General features: G+C 60.7%; 9 protein-coding genes across 9 annotated transcripts; 6 read left to right on the top strand and 3 right to left on the bottom strand.

Annotated features, from left to right (window-relative positions):
- Positions 1–1,910: 1,910 nt before the first annotated feature.
- SPRG_05816 (hypothetical protein) lies at positions 1,911–2,789 on the top strand (the record flags this gene model as incomplete). The annotated part of the gene is made up of 1 exon (XM_012345094.1): positions 1,911–2,789. One exon carries the CDS (start codon positions 1,911–1,913, stop codon positions 2,754–2,756), a length of 846 nt encoding a protein of 281 aa, XP_012200484.1. The 3' UTR covers positions 2,757–2,789.
- A 939-nt stretch (positions 2,790–3,728) lies between these two features.
- On the top strand, positions 3,729–5,120 carry SPRG_05815 (hypothetical protein). The gene is made up of 2 exons (XM_012345093.1): positions 3,729–4,612; positions 4,660–5,120. The coding sequence occupies exons 1-2, from the start codon at positions 3,759–3,761 to the stop codon at positions 5,051–5,053; spliced, it is 1,248 nt and encodes a 415-aa protein (XP_012200483.1). The 5' UTR covers positions 3,729–3,758; the 3' UTR covers positions 5,054–5,120.
- Positions 5,121–5,132: 12 nt separating this feature from the next.
- SPRG_05814 (hypothetical protein) lies at positions 5,133–6,631 on the bottom strand (the record flags this gene model as incomplete). Its single annotated transcript, XM_012345092.1, has 2 exons — positions 5,133–5,494; positions 5,545–6,631. The coding sequence occupies 2 exons, from the start codon at positions 6,629–6,631 to the stop codon at positions 5,133–5,135; spliced, it is 1,449 nt and encodes a 482-aa protein (XP_012200482.1).
- A 433-nt stretch (positions 6,632–7,064) lies between these two features.
- SPRG_05813 (hypothetical protein) lies at positions 7,065–8,620 on the top strand (the record flags this gene model as incomplete). Its single annotated transcript, XM_012345091.1, has 4 exons — positions 7,065–7,514; positions 7,558–7,664; positions 7,693–8,011; positions 8,063–8,620. The coding sequence occupies 4 exons, from the start codon at positions 7,065–7,067 to the stop codon at positions 8,618–8,620; spliced, it is 1,434 nt and encodes a 477-aa protein (XP_012200481.1).
- Positions 8,621–9,005: 385 nt separating this feature from the next.
- On the top strand, positions 9,006–10,785 carry SPRG_05812 (hypothetical protein). The gene has a single exon (XM_012345090.1). It carries the CDS (start codon positions 9,016–9,018, stop codon positions 10,711–10,713), a length of 1,698 nt encoding a protein of 565 aa, XP_012200480.1. The 5' UTR covers positions 9,006–9,015; the 3' UTR covers positions 10,714–10,785.
- Positions 10,714–11,711, bottom strand: SPRG_05811 (hypothetical protein; the record flags this gene model as incomplete). Its single annotated transcript, XM_012345089.1, has 3 exons — positions 10,714–10,995; positions 11,042–11,114; positions 11,159–11,711. The coding sequence occupies 3 exons, from the start codon at positions 11,709–11,711 to the stop codon at positions 10,740–10,742; spliced, it is 882 nt and encodes a 293-aa protein (XP_012200479.1). The 3' UTR covers positions 10,714–10,739.
- A 534-nt stretch (positions 11,712–12,245) lies between these two features.
- SPRG_05810 (hypothetical protein) lies at positions 12,246–13,151 on the top strand. The gene is made up of 2 exons (XM_012345088.1): positions 12,246–12,771; positions 12,814–13,151. Exons 1-2 carry the CDS (start codon positions 12,310–12,312, stop codon positions 13,102–13,104), a joined length of 753 nt encoding a protein of 250 aa, XP_012200478.1. The 5' UTR covers positions 12,246–12,309; the 3' UTR covers positions 13,105–13,151.
- On the bottom strand, positions 13,120–15,933 carry SPRG_05809 (hypothetical protein; the record flags this gene model as incomplete). Its single annotated transcript, XM_012345087.1, has 6 exons — positions 15,484–15,933; positions 15,142–15,437; positions 14,978–15,096; positions 14,734–14,925; positions 14,597–14,690; positions 13,120–14,546 (listed from the first exon to the last, which is right to left on the bottom strand). The coding sequence occupies exons 1-6, from the start codon at positions 15,870–15,872 to the stop codon at positions 13,120–13,122; spliced, it is 2,517 nt and encodes an 838-aa protein (XP_012200477.1). The 5' UTR covers positions 15,873–15,933.
- An 810-nt stretch (positions 15,934–16,743) lies between these two features.
- On the top strand, positions 16,744–18,160 carry SPRG_05808 (hypothetical protein). Its single transcript, XM_012345086.1, has one exon. The coding sequence runs from the start codon at positions 16,764–16,766 to the stop codon at positions 18,117–18,119; it is 1,356 nt and encodes a 451-aa protein (XP_012200476.1). The 5' UTR covers positions 16,744–16,763; the 3' UTR covers positions 18,120–18,160.
- Positions 18,161–19,019: the final 859 nt, after the last annotated feature.

Here is a 19,019-nt window from a genome sequence, read left to right as displayed (position 1 = left end):
CCGCCGAGAGGCTTAGCCGAGCGGGAGACGTGGCGTGTAAAACGGCACATGCCGGAACAAGGTTGTCGCGTAGCCATGCGTCGTGACGCAGGGCTGTCATCATTTGGAAGAGGCACAATGCTTGAGTGTTCAGCAGCAAGTGTTGGAGGTGCATCTTGGTCAAGAACGCGGCTCGTTGGGCGGCTGCCGCAGGCGTCACAAGGAGCGCCTCGGGGCGAAATACTCGGTCGTTGCGGGCAAGCCAGACGGTGTGGAGCACGCACGCTCGGAGGATCGGCCACATCATGGCCACGGCGCGCCAACGGTAGCGTTGGGCTTTCACGAGCGGTTCAAAGAGGAGCGCGGAAAGCGTCGTGAGAAGTTCGAGCTCGAGGGCGTCGATGAGCGGCTGAAAGACCGCCCACACGGCAGTGACAAATTCGCAACGAAGCAGAAGATGGTCGTACGTCTCGAGGTCGCCGCAGACGGGACAGACTTGGGCGTCATCGGCCAGAAAGTAGAGCCAGGAGCGGATCGCGACGGCGCCAAGCACCACACGGTACATGAAATCGGCGTATCTCGGCAGGATGTGCTCGGGTTGGCGGTACTCGACTGCGGCAGCCACCATGGCCGGCGTGGCATAGTGGTCGTCGGGGAGCTGCAGATACCTCGAAGGGAGGAGGCACTGGGCCGCGACGTCGTGGCGGACAGCAGAGGTTCTTGCTCCGCGTCGCAAAGACGTTGCCGTCGCACCGGGCAATGTCCGAGTACAACGTGGTACACATCGTAGCACTTGGCGCCGTCGCAAGCAAAAGTCCTGCGCACGAGCTCCGAGACGTCGATTCTCGTGAGATGGCACTGTTCAGAGCGGGCGGGATGAGCATCTCAGACCGCAGGGGACTTGCATCGGTCAACCGCGTCGCCCCCATTGATGCCTCCGAGGTCCTTGAGAGCCATATCGATCAATCATGAACTCGCTTGATTGTTCCAGACGATGCGATACGCTGTTGTTGAGGACTCAACATTTCCTGATCTTGGGCAGGTCGTACGGTAGTAGGCCAGAGCCGAGAAGACCTCTGCGAACTGATGCCTGTGAGACTAGGCATAGGTCTATCAATGAAGACGAGGAAGTCATCGATGCAGAAGCGTGCTCTCGACACAACCTCGAGCCGTCGCTCGCTTGTGTAATGGGCACTCGTAGGCCAGGACGGGGCGCGGTGCTTGTCGACTTGGGAAGGAACTTCTAGGCCTATATTCTCCACAAAACTAACGGTCTGGGTTTAGTCTTACCCATGAGCAATCACGAATCCCGCACACCATATTGGGACAAACAAGCGCCCGCTTTGGGCTATATCAGATATATGCGTCGTTGCAAAGTCCCATCTTTTTTACAGTTAGTAAAACCCATTCTAATGGTGTAAATCCCACAATGTCCCAAAAACCCATTGAAGGAAACTTGCCGAACACGCGGCTTGATAACCAACGCGTGATCACACATGTGGTACCAGATGGCGGCTGATTGCTCTTCCAAATGAACGGCCGCGGCGCCTTTGGTCGCTGCGTACCGTTTACACAACTGTTCAAGTCCGAAAACGTCGAAAATGCGATGCTCTAAGTTGCTCTCAGAACTAGCACCAGCTTAGCGCGCGCCTCGTGCAAGCGACGACGTCATGCGTAGTAGCGTCGACCCCTGTGTCGAGGTTGTGCGATGATAATGTTACCCACCCGCAATAACTCATCAATTGCTAACCCCCTGCCAGCTGGGTTTGGATTATGGGCGTCAAGCGTCTTCCGAAAGCAGAGCAATTCGCATATGAAGTACTTGGGCACTTGAACCAACCAATCGTCGTACGTAATTGTCTGGTAATTGTACGTTTTGTGGGAATCAGAGCGATCGTAATGAAACGCTCGTCATCCATACAAAACGCAAGATGTTTGGCAGCCTCGGACCGATCTGGCTCCTCCCGAAGCTCGGAAACACGGCGCCGATCGTGATAACGCAGAGGTCATTTCAGAATCTGCCGTCAATGACGCACCCGTCCCCGACCACCGCGCTCTCAGCGCAGGAGAAGAAGATCCGCCGGCGCGTGCAGTGCAAGATGAACATGCGCTGCTACCGCGAGCGGCGGAAGCGCAACGTGTCCAACCTCGAGGACGCGATCGCGACGCTCAATGCGCAGATCGACGCACTCGCCGCGCAGAAGCGGGCGCTCGAGGTGCATCGGCCGCTGTCGTTCTACGCCGAGCACTCGGCGCCGATGGCGCTGACGATGCAGTATAAGAACATGATGTCGCAGGGCGGCTTTGGCCCGACGCAGGAGGCCTTCTTCCGGTCGACCTTCTCGCCGGACTTTATGGCCCACGGCCGGACGCTCGACGACTTTATCAGCATGTGGTACCGCGTCGGCCAGTTCTTCGCGCAGCCCAACCCGCTTCTGGCCATGGCGCCCGTCCGCGCCAACATCGTGCGCTTCGAGATCTCGCTGCACGTCGAAATCACACGGCCATTGCTTGAGGCGTGTTTCGGCTACATCCTCGAGCATGAGGACGAGGCCACGATCGACGAGCTCGCGGGCGGCGGCTACGCGATGGACACGATCATGGAGCGCATCTTCTACTTTGACCAGCTCGAAGACGGACGCTACGTGATTTCGGGGTCGTCCTGCGGCGACAACCGCGCGGCGGTCATGGCGTCGCTCGTTGCGCATGCGCAAGAAACGGCGCGCGCCAAGGGGCCCGGCGTGCTCTCGATCACACATTTGCTGCATGTAAGTTAAGTTGACTGTAGTAATCTTAAGCGTGAGTACGATCGCCTTGCGTGAACATCGTTCGACGATTACGCGCATTTGACTGTCGCTTCGCTGCACAGTTGCCGCGACTGCGTGGCTATGGCAGATCGTGTTAGCTCGACAGGCTCGCGCGTGTCACGTAGTGTAGTGGACTCGCCCTCGACCAGTCAGCGGCCTCCGAGCTCCATCGTCATCACTGGATCTGGCTCACTCAAAGACGCCGTGTTGCCGCGAATCAAGAGCAGCTGCTTTCACCGAACCGCGACGCCGGCGCGTCTACCGGTACCGGTAATGGCACGTGCCCTCAAGCTTCGAGCGACCGAAGGAGCCAAGAAGCGACGTTGATGGCCTCTGGATCGCAGGTTCTACGTGACGTCGTGTTCAATGTCATGTAATGAACACCTTTGTTGATCAAATGGGCTGCTATAAATCCGAGTACGCTTAGCCTTTCTTGCGGTATTCTTCTCGTGTCCACGTTGGCGCCATTCCCAGGCGAGCGAGCCAGGTGAGCGTGTTGCGATCCTCTGTGCAGAGCCTTCGACGACATGATTGGCTCACTGGTATTTCTTTTAACCAATCACAATGTGCCCCATATATCCACAAAGATCCGGATACGAACAAGGTTACTAGCAGCAAATCGAACATACACCATTTACCGACCAACTATCGAGCAGAATGCGTATTGTCGGTTTGCTATAGGCCAGGCCGCAAGTGATGCATTAGAAGTATATGCTTCCAGCTTAACGAGTGAGACTGTGCTTCTAGAAGACATGTACGTAAGCTGTCGCTGGAGCTCCACCGTATGAAGGCCTGCAACACACCGCCAAAAATGTAACACTATTTGAAGTCGAAATGGTGCTGCAGGCACACACTATGATTGGCCAAAATGGTGCGATTACCCGCCATTGAGCGCCGTGGGCCGATGCCATTGGCCGAAATAAGTGGGGCTAATTTTACCCATGCCAAGTGGCATTAAGCCGACGTCGCTACATGCTGCCGATCCTCGGGTTCGGGTCATCGCAGAAACGGAAGCCCAGCTACGACGCCGAAGCCGCTTGGAAGACGACGCCTGTCTCTGCCTCTATGCACTGGTACGACCGCACGACTGTGCGCTACGCGCTCCTCGCCATGCTCGGCCTTGCGCTCTTCCTCTCGGTGGCCACGACCGTGCCGTCGGCGATTGCAGTCTCGTCGTCGCACTTTCGCCGGCCTAGCTACACGCCATCGCCGCCATTGATCGACTACAAGCACTTGCCGACGTCGTTCGAGTTCGGCATGGTCGCGGACCTGGACAAGCAGAGCCGTGTCAAGGGCGACGCCAAACCTCGCTTCGAGTCCATCTTCCAACGAGCGATTCTCAAGCGCCATGTGGACGGCAGCGACGGGAGTCGCTCCACGGGCGAGCTCGCATCCTCGTACTCGGTGACGTTCCGGGAGAGCGAGACGTTCTCGACGACGCTCAACGAGGCCGGGCGCGGCTTTGAGCTCAGCGAGCTCGCGTGGTTCCAGGGCCACTTGCATTCGTTTGACGACCGGACCGGCATTATCTTTCGGCTGGAACACTTTGGCTTTAACGACCCGGCGCCGATGGCGGCTGTCCCGACGCACATCATCATGGAGGGCAACGGCGCGACGGACAAGGGCCAGAAGCACGAGTGGGCGACCGTCAAGAACGGCGAGCTCTACATCGGCAGCATCGGGAAGGAGTTCACGTCCGACGGCGAGATCGTGCACGAGCACAACATGTGGGTCGCGATCGTCGGCCTCAACGGCGCCGTGCGCCACGAAGACTGGTCCCACCGCTTCGCCAAGGTCCGCGCCAAGCTCGGCTGCGCGTACCCCGGGTACGGTGTCCTCCATCTTTGTCTGCCATCGGACCTTATTGCACTAGGTATGTGATCCACGAGGCCATCGAGTGGAGCCCGGTGCACGAAAAGTGGTTTCTCTTGCCTCGGCGCGTCTCGAGCGAGCCGTACGACGACATGGCCGACGAGAAGCGCGGCGCGAACGTCATGGTGATCGCATCTGACGACTTTGAGGAGCTCAGCGTCGTGTACATTGGCGACGGCGTTATCGCGCGCGAGCGAGGGTTCTCGAGCTTCAAGTTCGTGCCGGGTACGAAGGACGCGGTGATTATCGCGCTCAAGAGCATGGAGAACGAAGCGCTGCAGCTCCAAGGCGCATACGTGACGGTCTTTGACGTGCAAGGCAACGTGCTCATGCCCGAGACGCCGCTGCCGGGCCAGTCCAAGTTTGAAGGCCTCGCGTTCCTCTACGACTATTGAATAGCGATGACCATAATATAGACGCAGTGGCGTGTTCAAACGAAGAAATTCACTCTTTATAAACACATACTAGTAAATGTTAGGCGTCGGGCTCGAGGAAGACGGCGTCCATGGCCCGGCGGTCGTGCTCGTGCGCGGCGGCCTTGGCGGCGAGGAAGTTGTGCCAGCGCGCGCGGCCGCCACAGATGACGTACCAGCGGTAGAAGCTGGCCACGCCGACGAGAAGGCCGAGCGTCAGGAGGCTGCCGAGCACGAGGCCCGCGACGCCGGCGTCGTAGAGGAAGACGAGGGCGATGACGAGGGCGGGTAGGAGCATGTAGGTCGCGCCGATGAAGACCATCGCCGCCATCGGCCACTGCGCGCTGTAGGCGCCGATGGCCTCGGCGCAGCCCAGCACCGGGCGGCGCGTGATGGGCACCACGTAGAAGAGCAGGACGCCCGCTATGTTGAAGAGGATGTTGACGAGCGCGACGTTGCCGGCCTCCTTTTACCCGTGACGGCGGCGGCGAGAAGCCCCGAGACGGTCGCCCCGAGGTTGGAGCCGAGCACGAGCGGGTACACCTGGTCGAGCGAGATGACGTTGAGCCCTGCGAGCGGCGTCAGCGTCGACGTCAACGCGGTCGACGAGTGCAGGAAGAACGTCAGGAGAATGCCAATGACAATGTTGACGTAAGCGTTCCAGCCGAGGACGCGGCGGATCACGGCGGCCGTCGCGTTGCGGAAGAGGTGCGTCATCGCAAACACCATCCCGATGAGTGCGACCACGAGCACGACGAGCCCGAGTACGAGCGTGAGGGTGCCGGCGGTGGCGTTCGAGACCGAGTGCATCGCGCCACCCAGCACGAAGCGGGCGAGGCGGCAGTCGTCGTTCTCGCTGGCCGCAACGTCTTGGAGCAGCGTACGGTTGACGTTGGCCCAGAGCTCGGCCATCGGATCGACCAACGCGTCGGCGGGCGCGGCGAGCGCGATCTTCCCGGATCGGCCCGTGATCGCGACCGAGAGGAGCTCGAGTGGGTGGAAGGCGAGCTCGAGCGGGAAGAGCACGACGATGGACCAAAAGTTGTACATGTCGTGGACGGTGGCGGCGGCGATCGCGCGCTGGAACTGGGCCCGGTCGTGGACTTGGGCAAAGGCGACGAGGATGCAGGTGACGCACGTGCCGAGGTTGGCGCCCATAAGGATCGGAATCGACTTGCGGAGGCAGAGGATGTCGGCGCCGACAGAGGCCACCGTGATGCAGACTACCGCGCTCGACGAGTGGAGGAGTGCGGCGGCGACGACGCCGATCATCAAGCCGACGAGCGAGTGGTTGGAGAACTCAAAGAACGCGGTGCCTCTGCACGCGACGAGAAGCATGAAGCCATCCGAGAGCCATCGCACCGAGACCATAAAGAGCCACAGCGAGAAGAGGAAGAGGAGGATGTGGCCGAGCGTCGCGGCGAAAGACCGGCGGCGCGCGGGCAAGAGCACGAACGGGTCCGCTGGCGGCTCGTCCGGCGCCGAGAGCTCGGAGCAGCGCTCGTTTGGCGAGCACCACGGGTCGTAGCGCGACGATTCTTCGTAGAGCTTGACGGTCATCAAGGCAAATGCTGCAATGCCAGAACGCGCGCTGGCAAACAAAAGCCGAAACCACCGGAAAGGCAGCGGATCCGTGCAAGGCACGTGTTACAGAAGAGCACGTAACGTGTGCGTTGGCTACTGGCGCGCTCCAAAATCTGGTAAAGCGATTGCACCAGATCTGTTTCCGAGTCGCTTTGGGTTCAGCACGGTCGGGTTGTGCGATGGCTGAACGAAGCTCTGAGAGAGAGCACTGAGACAACGTGATGACGGCCGCGTCTCGAAGCTTGGATCGTCGCTCGGTCGTCCCACGTGCGAGCGGCCCGTGTCGGCAAGTTGAAGTTGTCGGTTTCCGCACCATATCCAGAAAGTGGCGAAAAGCGCACCCATCGGCGTAAAATTTCCACGTCTGTTCAAGATCGAATCTCGTGGGCGAGACGATGGAGGGCCGGGCATGGACGAGTCGCTCAAGGTGGCGGCGGGCGGGACGTCGACCGTCGTCATGTTCGACGCGAGCAAGAAGGAGGAGTTCTACCCGACGTCGGGCTACAAGAAGCTGGCGCGGAAGCTCAAGACGAGCTGCAAGGTCGAGATCAACAAGGACGACTTGTCGCTCGACCGGCTCAAGCAGGCGCACCTGCTTGTGTTTGCAGGCGTCCGCGAACGCTTTAGCTCGTCCGAATTCCAGGCACTGAAAGACTACCTGCGCGAAGGTGGCAGCATTCTCTTCCTCGTGGGCGAGGGCGGCGACACGCGCCACGACACGAACCTCAACTCGTGGCTCAAGGAGTTTGGCATCACGATCAACGCCGACGCCGTCATCCGCACCGTGTACCACAAATACCACCACCCCAAGGAAGTGCTCGTGACGAGCGGTGTCGTCAACCGCGAAATCGCGCGCATGGTACGACCGAGATTGCACTTTTCCATATCTTGAGTCGTACTAGACCAACGTGATTTCTGGCCGCGGCAAAGACATCTTCGCGCGGGACCCCGCCGCCGACAAGGCGCATGGGCTCGAGAAGGACCAGCGCGGCCTCGACTTTGTGTTCCCGTACGGCGCAACGCTCAACGTTAAGAAGCCGTCGGCGCCGATTGAGCTCCGGCTTCATCTCGTTTCCGATGAACCGTCCGGTCGCCGCCGTCTACTCGGCCGACGGCGTGAGCGCACCGCCGAAAAAGTGCGGCCGGCTTGCGGTCCTCGGATCCGCGCACGTCTTCTCCGACGACTGGCTCGACAAGGAGGAGAACACCAAGCTCCAAGACATCCTCTTCCGATGGCTCCTCAAAGACAAAGAGATCTTATTCGATGCCTTTGACGCGGGGGACCCGGACCTGAGCGACTACTTTCGGCTGCCCGATACGCAAGCGCTCAGCGAGCGCCTCCGCTCGTGCATGCAAGTGCGTTTCCGTGCTGCTTGCGAAGGGATCTTATCTTGAACGACTACGTAGGAAGGCGAAGAGCTCCCAAAGGACTTTACCAAGCTCTTTGATAATTCGCTGTTTAAATTCGACACGTCCCTGATCCCGGAGGCCGTCGCGCTCTTCAAGGAGCTCGGCGTCAAGCACGAGCCGTTGACGTTGATCCCACCGCAGTTTGAGTGCCCGCTGCCGCCGCTCAAGCCCGCGGTCTTCCCGCCGATTTTGCGCGAGCCGCCGCCGCCAGCGCTGGACCAGTTCGATTTGGACGAGCACTTTGCGTCCGAGTCGTTGCGGCTCGCGCAGCTCACCAACAAGTGCTCGGACGACGACCTCGAGTACTACGTCAAGGAGTCGGCCGTCATCCTCGGCATCCTGCCCAAGCTCGACCCTGAGCGCTCGGACGCCAAGCACGTGCTCGACTACCTCTTCCAGAAGATCGTCAACTTCAAGAAGCTCAACCAGGACGCGACGCTGCCGGACGAGAACCTCCACGTGCTCCAGCACACGGCGTCATTCGCCGACGAGAAGGACCTCGACGAAGGCGACTACAAGGAGGCCAAGGACTTGGAGGAGAAAAGCCGGAAATAAGTTCTAGTTGCGTGATATACCAGAGATACGATGTGCATCCTTCGTCTCTGGTCGCGCTCTCTTGAAACAAACCAGCGGTATTAGTACCTTGGCACGGCAGTGGACCTCCGCGATCAGGTCGAGTGGTCCGAGCCATCACGGGCGTAGCTGTCGTCGTCTAATGGTAGATCAGATCAAAGAAGCGTCGATTACACAAGTTGCCCCAGTCCCCCGACGCCGCCTGTCTCACGCTTTACCTATACTGTCTCTTGCACCGCCGATTTTCCGCTGGATTAGAGACAGATGCGAGAAAGAAAGGGTAAACAGAGACACCTTCGGAAAGGTCAAATGGCTACCTCGGCCCAGCCGGTGCGCAGAGCGGCGCGGAGCTGGCTTCAGTTAGCAACCGCAATCGCATGAAGCAGGCCAGAGCTGCGCCCACCGTCATCGCCACGGACCGCGCGTCGTACCTCTCGTCCGGCTCGGACGCGCCGGGCCACATCTTCATCGACCTCCGTAGCCCGCAGACCGACGGCCGGTCCAGCGGCGGCGCGCTCCGGGACGGCCCGATCCCGGTCTACACGAGCCCCGAGGTTATCGGTGTCCTCGCGCAGTACGCGGCGATCGGGCTGCTCTACGGCGCGATCCCGAACCTCCTCTTCCCGCTCTTCACGGGCTACTTTCACATGTCGGGCAGCCAGTACAACTCGGGCAAGGCGCTCATCGGCATCGGCTGGTCGCTCAAGGTCTTTGTGGGCATGCTCTCGGACTGCGTCCCGATCTTTGGCCGCCGCCGCAAGTTCTGGATGATCCTCGGCTGGCTCGCCTGCCTCGGCTGCATGATCGTGCTCGCCACCATGGACATGGGGCCGCCGTACTACCCGACCGCCGACCTCGCGGCCCGGAGCAACCTCTCGGTCGCCGAGAAGGCGGCGCTCAACATGGACGCGCCACAGAAGGGCGGCGTCGTCGGCCTCCTCCTGGGCCTTGCCACGCTCGCCTACATCTTCGCCGACGTGCCCGCCGACGCGCTTGTCGTCGAGATTGCGCAGCGTGAGCCCATCGACGTGCGCGGCCGCATGCAGACGCTGGTGTACGCGACGCGCACCGTCTTCTCGTCCTTCTCGGTCGCCGTCATTGCGATCGGGCTCAACTCGTTCAAGTTTTCCGGCTCGTTCGACTGGGACATGGGCATCCACACCATGTTCATCCTGCTCGGCGTCGTCTGCGCCGTCATGGTGCCTCTCACGCTCCTCTGCGTCCACGACCACTACCACCCGGGCTTCCACTTTGGCGAGTACCTCCTCCGCTTCTGGCACGTGATCCAGAAGCGCGCGACGTGGCAGGTCATGGTCTTCAACTTCGTCTTCAACTTTCTCAGCTCGGGCATCACGTCGACGGCGGCGCCGTACGTCATGAAGCACTGGGCGAAGGCCGACAACCTCAACTACCAAGTGCTCAACCTCGCATCCGGCTTCCTCTTCGCGATCGGCCTCAGCGTCCTCGGCAAGTGGGGCATGCTCTGGAACTGGCGCTACGTGCTCGTGCTCACGACCATCAGTGGCAACGCGATCGATGCGCTCGTGCAGTTCACGACCATCTTCGATGTCATCCGCGACCAGTGGTGGTACCTCGGTGTGCCCCTCGCCGAGAACCTTCCGTTCTCGATGCAGTTCATCGTGACGACGTTCATCATTGTCGAGCTCGCCGAAGAAGGCAGCGAGGGCATCATGTACGGGCTCATGACGACCGTCTCCAACATGCCGTCCGTGCTTGGACCGGTCGTGGCCAACGCGATCTTTGCCAACTTTGACGTGACCGAGGACGACATCAAGGCGGACACGGCCCACGTTCGCCGCCACGTTGCGTACACGTACGTCATCTACTACAGCACGACGCTTCTCGCGTGTCTCTGCGTCGTGCTGCTGCCGAACCAGAAGATCGACCTCCAGCACATGCTCCGGTACGGCGGCAAGTCGGCAACCATGGGCGGCCTCGCGCTCGGCTTTTGCTTTCTCGTGCTCGCATATTCGATCTGCGTGAGTGTGCTCGGCATGTTCGCGTCAACGTCGTGTCTGCCCATCGCGGGCGGCGACGGCTGCGACGTGGTGTAGCTGCGCATCAGGTTGATTTTTTTAATTTACCGCGTCGTCTGCTGTCGACTGCTCTGCTTGGGTTCCTGGCGGCTCGGAGGCTTGAGCGTGCTTCGCGCAGAGTATCTTTTGGACGTTGGATAGCGCGCCACGAGGCGACCGAACGGCGGCGGTGCGCGATCCTTGATGGCGGCGTACAGGCCGATGAGCGCCGCGCTCACGCAGTCCAGGTCGGCTTGAGGCAGACCGAGGACGGCCCACCAGCGCTCGCGGCCATCGGTTGTCATCGTGTCCCACGGAATCCTAGCATGCGGTCAGGTGGACATTGAGCAGTTCTTGGATGCAGTACTCGTGGAAGACGTAAGACAGGTAGACGCTGCCAGCCGCGATTTCGTCCATGGTGAACTGCATGCCGAGGATACCTGCACGCGCGTCGTGAGTCAGCATCGATGTTGAGGCGTCGTACCGCGGATGGCATCCGTGGCGAAGCACCAGGCCATGTCGCGAACGTCCTCCAGTGGCATGTTGAGAATCGCCTGGACGTTTTCCAGTTTGAGGAGCACGAGGTGGTACGGGTTGGCGACGATGAGGTTGTACGAGAGCGTGTTGAGCAGAATGACCTCGTACTGGCGCAGCTTGGCTTTGACGTGCTCAATCTCGGCGGCGTGGGGCATCTGCGACTTGTCGCGGCAGTCGTCCAGCAAAATCACCGTGCGCTCGGTAAAGTCCGTGAGCTTCATGGCGCACTCGGTGGCTTTCGCCGCCACGTACACGCAGCTGGCGCCGACGAGGAACCGGTCGTGGTCCTGGAAGGCGTGCACGCAGAAGAAGCGGTTCATGTACACGAGGCCCGTCGTCGCCGTCGCCCGGGGCATGTGCATCTTGGCTGTGAGATCCATCACGAACTGCGCCGTGGACTCACGGAGCCGCTGCTCGAGCGGCCAGGCGTAGCCTTGCTGCGTCGACGGCGTCACGGGCGTCTTCGCACCATCGAAGAGCCACTCGATCTCGGCGGCCATCGGTCGGTCGCTCGAAATACCTCTCGCGGCAATCCGGATACGTAAGCCGGCCAAAGTACAGAGTGGCTTGCCGAATTTAGTACTGTATAGTGCGAACCTACAGTGGTGTAAGTCGAGTGCGCTGTTAAATCAAGTTGGCATAAAGCGAATAAAAGGCAGTAGAGTCGCTGCTCTCGTGCTCTTCAGAAAATAGAGAGCCCTCCAGTTCCCATGGTCTCCCTCTTGCGCTGTCGAAGGCGACGAGCCCACTGCGCTGGACGCGTCAGCTCGGCCCGTGGTAGCTACCCATGGGTGGCTGAAGGTTCTCGAAATCGGCAGATATGCCGAAAAATATTTCTTGCAGATGGTGCCTACGTTTGGACGCGTGGCGCGCAAGCAATGACAACCAACGCGGTTATACAGCAGTCAATTAGCAGAGCCAAGCATCTCGATCGCCAGCGCGCTTCGAGTCCGGTGCTGGCGCTCTCTGGCGCTCTTGATCTTGCCAGGGACTTCAATTCGGCATGTGCCGTATTTAGTTGTGTTACACGCCACCGAAATAGTGTTCGTGCCACGTAGCGGAGGTGGCAGATTCGGATCCTCATCTTCGTGCAGCAGCATGCAGTGGTTCGTGCCCTACATCTACGTGCCCAGCATGGACGTGGGCATCGTCGAGATTGTCACGCCGCTGGGTAACATCACAGTTCCGCTCTTTATAAGCCAGTTCTACGGCCTCCTCGTCGCGCTGGGCCTCATTGCGCTCACGGTCATCTGGCACGCCTGCGGTGGCCGCTACGAGCCCGAGGATGATGCGCCGTACACGAAGCGCACGTCCAAGAAGGCCAAAGCCAGGGCGAAGGCCAAAGCCGCGAAGGAGGCCGAAGCCGCGGACGGCAATGACGCCGACGACGACGCCGAGGACGACGACGAGAGCGAAGCGCGGTCGGCGCTCGCAGACAACATCTCGCGCAACGGCGAGAACAGCTACTACTACGCCCACAAGGTGCGCGAGATCGACAACACGCCGATGACGCTCAAGCAGACCATCTCGCAGTACGGCTGGTCCGACGGCCGCAAGACGGTAGCGCCACAATTTGTCGTCATGACGCTTATGCATGGCTAGGTGACCATTTACGTCGACCACCCGGCGGCCGGCGACGTTGCGAAGGACGCCGTGTCGATCCACTGGAGCGCGACGTCGCTCTCGCTCGACATCACGTTTGACGAGAAGGACGTGCGCAGCCTCGTCGTGCCCAAGCTCTACGGCCCGATCGCCGACGTCTCGTACAAGGCGAAGCGGGACTCGCTCGTCTTTACGCTCGTCAAGAAGCAGCACGAGCCGTGGAAGTCGCTCAACGCCGCCGCCAAGAACTTGGATGCACACATCGAGTACGACGAGAGTCTCTACGATTAGCGGCGTCCGATCTGTCTAAAAAAACGCAGCGATTGCATTGACCACGAGGAGCGTCGCGCCGTCAAAGATGTACTTGGGCGCGAAGATGGCCCAGACAAAGAGATGGCGCCGCATGCAGCCGACAAAGATCGTCGTGCACGTCGCCGCGAGGCTAAAGAGAGCGACGATGACGCGCTTGTCGAGCTCCGTGGCGGCCAGCAGCGGCAGCCCAACGAGGAAGCTCCCAAAGGTGTTGAGGAACAGAAGCAGCCCGGACCGGTAGAACGCAAAGTCCTCAAACCCGACAAAGGCCGCTGCGTTCTGGAGACTGCTAAAGCCGTTGTGGTGGCCAGTCGCAAAGTAGAAGTGGTACAAGAGTAAGGCCGAGAGGAGGCGGCGGCTCAGCGTCGACGGCAGGCAATCGAGCAGCCGTGCTTGGGCCACAAAACAGCACAGGGCGAGCGGCGAAGTGGGCCCGAGGAGCAGCGCCAGCACGACGAGGAGCGACGGGACGTACGCGTGGAGCGCACCAGAGACGAAGCAGGTGGCGTAGAGCAGCCGCGGCAGCACGAGCGGGTACAGCTCCAGCCAGTAGAGCCCGAGTAGGAGCCAGAGCAGTGCGTAGTGGCGGCCATGCTGCACGACGCTGTCGCCGGCGAGGACGCCGAGCGGAAGCCACGTGCTAAGAAGCGACGTGGTCGAAAACACAATGTTGGGCCGCGTGAGGCTGATGCTGACGCGGTGGACGATGCAGAGCAGTACAAAGCGCCCCTGCTTCGAGCGTGGGCCTTGGAGCAGCTCGAGCCCGAGGACGAGAAGCGCAGACGACGCGAGGAAGCCGACGACCTTGTCCTGCACCACGAGGTAGCTGTTGGAGAAGAGCGCGAGGAGGTGGCACACGCCAACGAAGAGGCACAAGACGTTGGCGCGGGAGACGCCGACGTACTTTGGGCAGCGCCAGGATGCGCTGCGGGCGAGCGCCGCGAGAAGCCCGAGCGACGCGCAGAGGGCGGTGCGGGGCCAGGGCGCGGCGGGAACGAGGTTCTGCGGCACGAGCGCCCACGGCCAGAGGTGCCCCAGCAGCGCCCCCACGCTCGGGCCAACGAGAAGCCGTAGGCTCGGTGGAAACGAGAGCGCGTCGTCCGGGACGCAGAGCGCGACCGACAAGAGCGTGCCGGAGAGAAGCAGGAGGACGCCCCAGCCCATCGCGACAAAGTCGAACTGCGTGTACATGGCTCGGCTCAAGTCCAACGCGTCGCGGAGGTACGTGTGGAGGAGGTCGTAGCGCGCGCGGGGGCTCAAGGTGGGCGCTTGCAGCGCTTCGTACGTAGCCTCCAGCGCCAGCATCGCGGGCAAATCCATGCGAATCGTGCTCGTGGCCATAAAGTAGTGTCGGATCTGCGCCACGTTGACGGTCATGGCTTCGTTGAGCCGGCGAAAGCACTCGTCGACGTCCATGGAGGCTACAAACATACCACATGAATCCACGTCTTCTCTTGGATCGCAGCCATACGGGACGTGAAAAAGACGTGCGGGATCACGGCGCCGAGGTTCCCAAACGGAATCGGAAGCCCGAGCAAGAGCGAGAGCGTCGGCACCAAGTCGACCTACGCGGTCGTCGACATTAGTTAGTTAGTCGGAGAAGCGTACCTGGGCGACAGTATATTCATTGCTTCGGCGGCCGACCACGTGGTTGAAGAGTGAGAGCGTGCCACCGTCGGGCGCAGCGATCGCGTGGTGCAGCGGCGTCTTGCTGTACAGGAAGAGCGCGGCGCCGGTCTCGTCGTCGGTCGCACCGCCATGATTGCCATCTTCCGACATGCCATGGTCGCCGAGCACAACCTAGCATGGCATGTCGTCCTCATAAGCTCTTGCGCTCGCAGCAGCAACGTACGACGAGCGTGTCGTCCTCGACGGTCGCTAGGAGTGTCTCGAGAAAGGCGTCCATCTGATCGAGCTTCGTCTCCATATATGGCGAGTTGGGTCCATACGTATGGCCGACGTGGTCGACGCCTATATCTTTCATGTGAGCACGCACGAGGATGCGAGCGACGCGACCGAGGAAGTGGGCGATGAGGACGTCCCAGTCGGGCAAGGCGAGCTCGTCAAAGATGTGGGCAAGCACGCCATTGTCGACCGTGTGGAGGTCCTTGACGTTGAACGAGTCGTACGAGTAGTTGCGCATGAACTTGCCGCCGTAGAGCGCATCCCACGTGTTGTCGCCCATAAAGACGATGCTCTTGTTGAGCAGCACGAGCTGCTGCACCCAGCTGTCCTCGACGATCTCGGTGCTCTGCATGTTGTCCTTGATGTCGAGAAAGGTCGGGAGCGTTCCTGTCGTCAAGCCTTTGAGCCTACGCATCGTATGTAGAATAGACAGGCCATGCAATGCGGCAGTACCGCTGCATGGTCATCGTCGGCGCGTCGGCCACGAAGCGGTACAGGAGGCTGTGCGAGGGCTGCGCCGCCAGCACGGCGTGGACGTGCGGCAGGTGGTTGAGGAAGAACCGCCCGCCAATGCTGTCTTTCGCCAGCACCTCGTCTCGCGGCGCGCGGTGCATAAAGTCGTAGCGGAGCGCGTCGATGACCACGTACACGACGCGCTTGAACTTTTGGTCGTACCAGCAGCCGGGCGACGCGGCAGGCCGCCGGAGATGCGATGGCCCCGGCGGGTCGCATGCGCTCGCGTCCTTGACCTCGTAGCGCGTGAGAAAGAAGCCGCTTGTGAAGAGGAAGAGGCCCGCGCCATGCAGCGCCAGCAGCGCGACAAGCCCGACTGTCGCGCGCATCAGCTAAGGGGAGTGTGCCTAGACATGGCATCTGCCGTTTTGTGGCAGCAGTGGCGTGTCGATAGACGTGGCATCTGCCGCGTTTCGACCCGCAACGTCCAAAAATCGAAAGGTTCCGAAACGTGCATCGAAAAAAGGGCAAAAAATCAAGTCGCTGATTTTCCAGCTTCTTGGCAAGCTCCGCGCAGCTGCGGCAGCTCTAGCCTCCGTGTGTCGGCGTCTTCTGCCTCGTCGCCGGCATCGCATCAAGAAGGGGACTCGGGAATGATAAATCGGGCGGCAACGTGCCATCTCGGCGATCTAAGATGGAATAAGATGATTGCTGCCTTTAGAGGAGGGAGGATCGGGTGAGGGCTTTGAGATTAAAACGGTAGGTGCTGAGAAGGGCTGGCGCTTGGACGCGCACGTGTCTTGGCTCGTGCACGGCCAAGTGCGCTTCGAGACCTCGCCATGTGTGTACTCGCTCCTCCTTCGCAATAGTGAGTGAAGCCGCGTTTCTGGGTACCGGCCGCACCTGGTTGCGTCCACCATCGACCGACGGCTCAATGGTCGGACGGCGTTACTCACGTACGCTTCTTCGACCTGCACAGCGCTCGTCGCAATCTACCGTACCGGTGGACTGCATTTGGCTCGCGTTCGCCGCCTGGCGCAGGTCGCTCGCTCAGCAACCGACGCGCCGACACACTCGAGTGCTTAGACCTCTATCGACTGCATGTGGAGCTACAACTTGATTCGTCCATGCGCGTCTGGAAATGAAATTTCCCTGTCTTTCGATTTAGGTGCTTGAAGTCCCACGGCGGAATGGTCGCCGTAACTTGGCGGTCGTCGAACCGTCGAAAAAGGCAAAGTCAGAAGGATAGTTCATTTTCTAATCGCCCACCGACCACAACGATGGTCCGTACTCTTCTTCTGCTCGGTCTAGCTCTCGGCGCCACGGCGCAGTCGCCGTCGCCGGCCCCGACGCCGTCCATCTCGAACCCGCCATTCACGATGACGGCCGTCAACACGATCCAGGCGCGCGTGCAGTCGGACGCGGCGACGTGGGACGAGACCAACAAAAAGTTTGGCCTCGTCCTCAAGCAGAACACCAACACGTTCGAGGAGAAGTACCGCGCCGCGATGGACACGGTCAACACGGCGTCCGTCGAAGGCGCGCTCTTCTACGTGCAGACCGAGGGCATCAACAAGGCCGACTCGGTCAACTGCTTGCGCAAGACCAACATGAGCTACATCTGGTTCCTCAACATCACGATCGTGCAGCCGACGTTTGCGATCGCAGAGTACGCCGACAACGGAGGCGTCATCCCCGAGTACGGCCGGTTCGTGGCCATGGACGGCGGCTTCTGCACGCCGGTCAAGGACACGACGCCGCCGCTCGAGTGCCTCACGTACGGCGGCCTCAGCTACAACAAGAACCTCGGGCCGTGGGTCGGCGGCGAGGCCCGCAAGACGCACCCGAAGGGCAACTACGCCGACAACTATTGGTTCTCGTTCCCGAACTCGTGCTACACCAAGCGCTTTGAGCAGAAGGACGACGCGTGCCGCAAGGTCCAGAAAGGTGGCCTCTGCCCGCTCGGCAAGCAGCCGGACGGTGTCACGTGCACGTACTCGTTCGACGTCCTCGGCTACGTTCGCATCGACGACCTCGTCGGCATCACGAGCATGAAGCACAGCCAGACGGGCCAGAACTACCGCGACCGTGTCGACTTTTGCAAGGACTCCAAGGTCGAGTACGACTTTAGCAACAGCTACAGCGACCTGACGTTCTGGGACAAGCCGCTCGACGTCGACGCCAACACGAACCGCACGACGCAGATGCTCAAGTTTTACAACGACCTCATCAAGGAAGGCAAGGGCGACTACGCCCACATGAAGCCGCTGCCGTCCGCCGAAGAGCTCGCCAAGACCAACCCGCCGTGCTGGAAGAATAGCCCGATGTGCGCCAAGGCCCCCAACGGGTGCCGCCGCAAGCTCACGGCGCAGGTCTGCGAGGTCTGCTCGTCGCCCGCCGACGACTGCAAGAAGCCGGGCCCGACCGACGCCGCCGCACCGACGCTCAACAAGCAGTTCCAGCCGGCGCTCCCGACCAACGCCGCCGGTGTCACCACCGTCCCCCGCAGTATCTCCAACAACGAAACGCTGGCGCCGGGGGCTGGCGGTGCCGGTGGTGTGACCACAAACGCGGCCTCGTCCGTGTCTCTGGTCGCCGCTTCGACCCTCGCCGTGGCAGCCCTCTTGTTGGTGTAGTAACTCTTGACATCGATTTATACGATTTTTTCTAAACGCGAGTTGCGATCGTCGATCGTCTTGGTCGGGTGGAAACGAACGACCAACGGCAGCGGACGCCACACAACTCAGGTCCATGGCCTGTCGTTGCGAGAAACACTAAGAACCGACTGATTGACTCGAGCCCGGCCGAGGGCTCGCTCACAATGGAGTTAGAAAAACGACCTCGACCCACAGTGCGACAACGACCGCACCAACAGGTATATTCCGGCCGCGCGACCGGCACAAGACGCCAGCCCGTAGGACGAAAAAGCGAGGGCCTCCGATGCCTGTGACGTAGCGCGCTCGTTGTTGGAAGACACCTAGTGAGCCTTTCACTGCGCCCAGCCAGCTTGGTGGGATCGTACCAGAGCCCAGTTCTGGCTTTCGCGTCCGTGCAGAAGCCAACAAGTGCTGAAGAGGGCTTCTACAGTGCTGAATGACATCGACCGCCGTTGGCGTCTAGAGATCCAAGAAGCGAATTCAGCAGCCTCGTCTATCGTTCGAGTGAACCAGCTACCGAGCGCGGCGGCAAGACGACAATTCTGGCAAACGACGTCAGCGGGGTTGTAACAGCGCTTTGGAATTTTAACCAAGCTGTAGACACACTAGAACGCAGACTAGAATGTGGAGAAATCGTCGTCAGATGCCGCAGCAAGCGTCTGGTGGAATCGAAGAGGAAACTTTCAGCAGCCTTGGCCGATCTTGCCACACGCGCGCCGACCAAGGCGTCCGAGGGTGCGAAACGAAGGCCCAAGAACCTGTACCTGTAGCATGTGCACGGTGGGTGGACCAAGCCCGTGCGGTGATTCCCACCCTCCTGCGACGCCGACCAGTCCGCGCCGGTGCCAGTCCGTCGCGATGATTGCACCGAGTACTGCT

This window comes from Saprolegnia parasitica (genome assembly GCF_000151545.1).
Source record: "Saprolegnia parasitica CBS 223.65 unplaced genomic scaffold supercont2.21, whole genome shotgun sequence".
Lineage (NCBI taxonomy): Eukaryota > Oomycota > Saprolegniomycetes > Saprolegniales > Saprolegniaceae > Saprolegnia > Saprolegnia parasitica.
Note: the sequence above shows the minus strand (reverse complement) of the source record. Positions and strands in the feature narration are given on the sequence as shown.

Excerpts from the sequence above, each read along its gene's own strand:
- SPRG_05815 (XM_012345093.1), top strand. The coding sequence starts at position 3,759 with ATGCTGCCGATCCTCGGGTTCGGGTCATCGCAGAAACGGAAGCCCAGC. Across the intron at positions 4,613-4,659 it reads CTCGGCTGCGCGTACCCCGG|GTATGTGATCCACGAGGCCA; the intron begins GTACGGTGTCCT and ends TTATTGCACTAG.
- SPRG_05808 (XM_012345086.1), top strand. The coding sequence starts at position 16,764 with ATGGTCCGTACTCTTCTTCTGCTCGGTCTAGCTCTCGGCGCCACGGCG.
- SPRG_05810 (XM_012345088.1), top strand. The coding sequence starts at position 12,310 with ATGCAGTGGTTCGTGCCCTACATCTACGTGCCCAGCATGGACGTGGGC. Across the intron at positions 12,772-12,813 it reads GGTCCGACGGCCGCAAGACG|GTGACCATTTACGTCGACCA; the intron begins GTAGCGCCACAA and ends ATGCATGGCTAG.
- SPRG_05812 (XM_012345090.1), top strand. The coding sequence starts at position 9,016 with ATGAAGCAGGCCAGAGCTGCGCCCACCGTCATCGCCACGGACCGCGCG.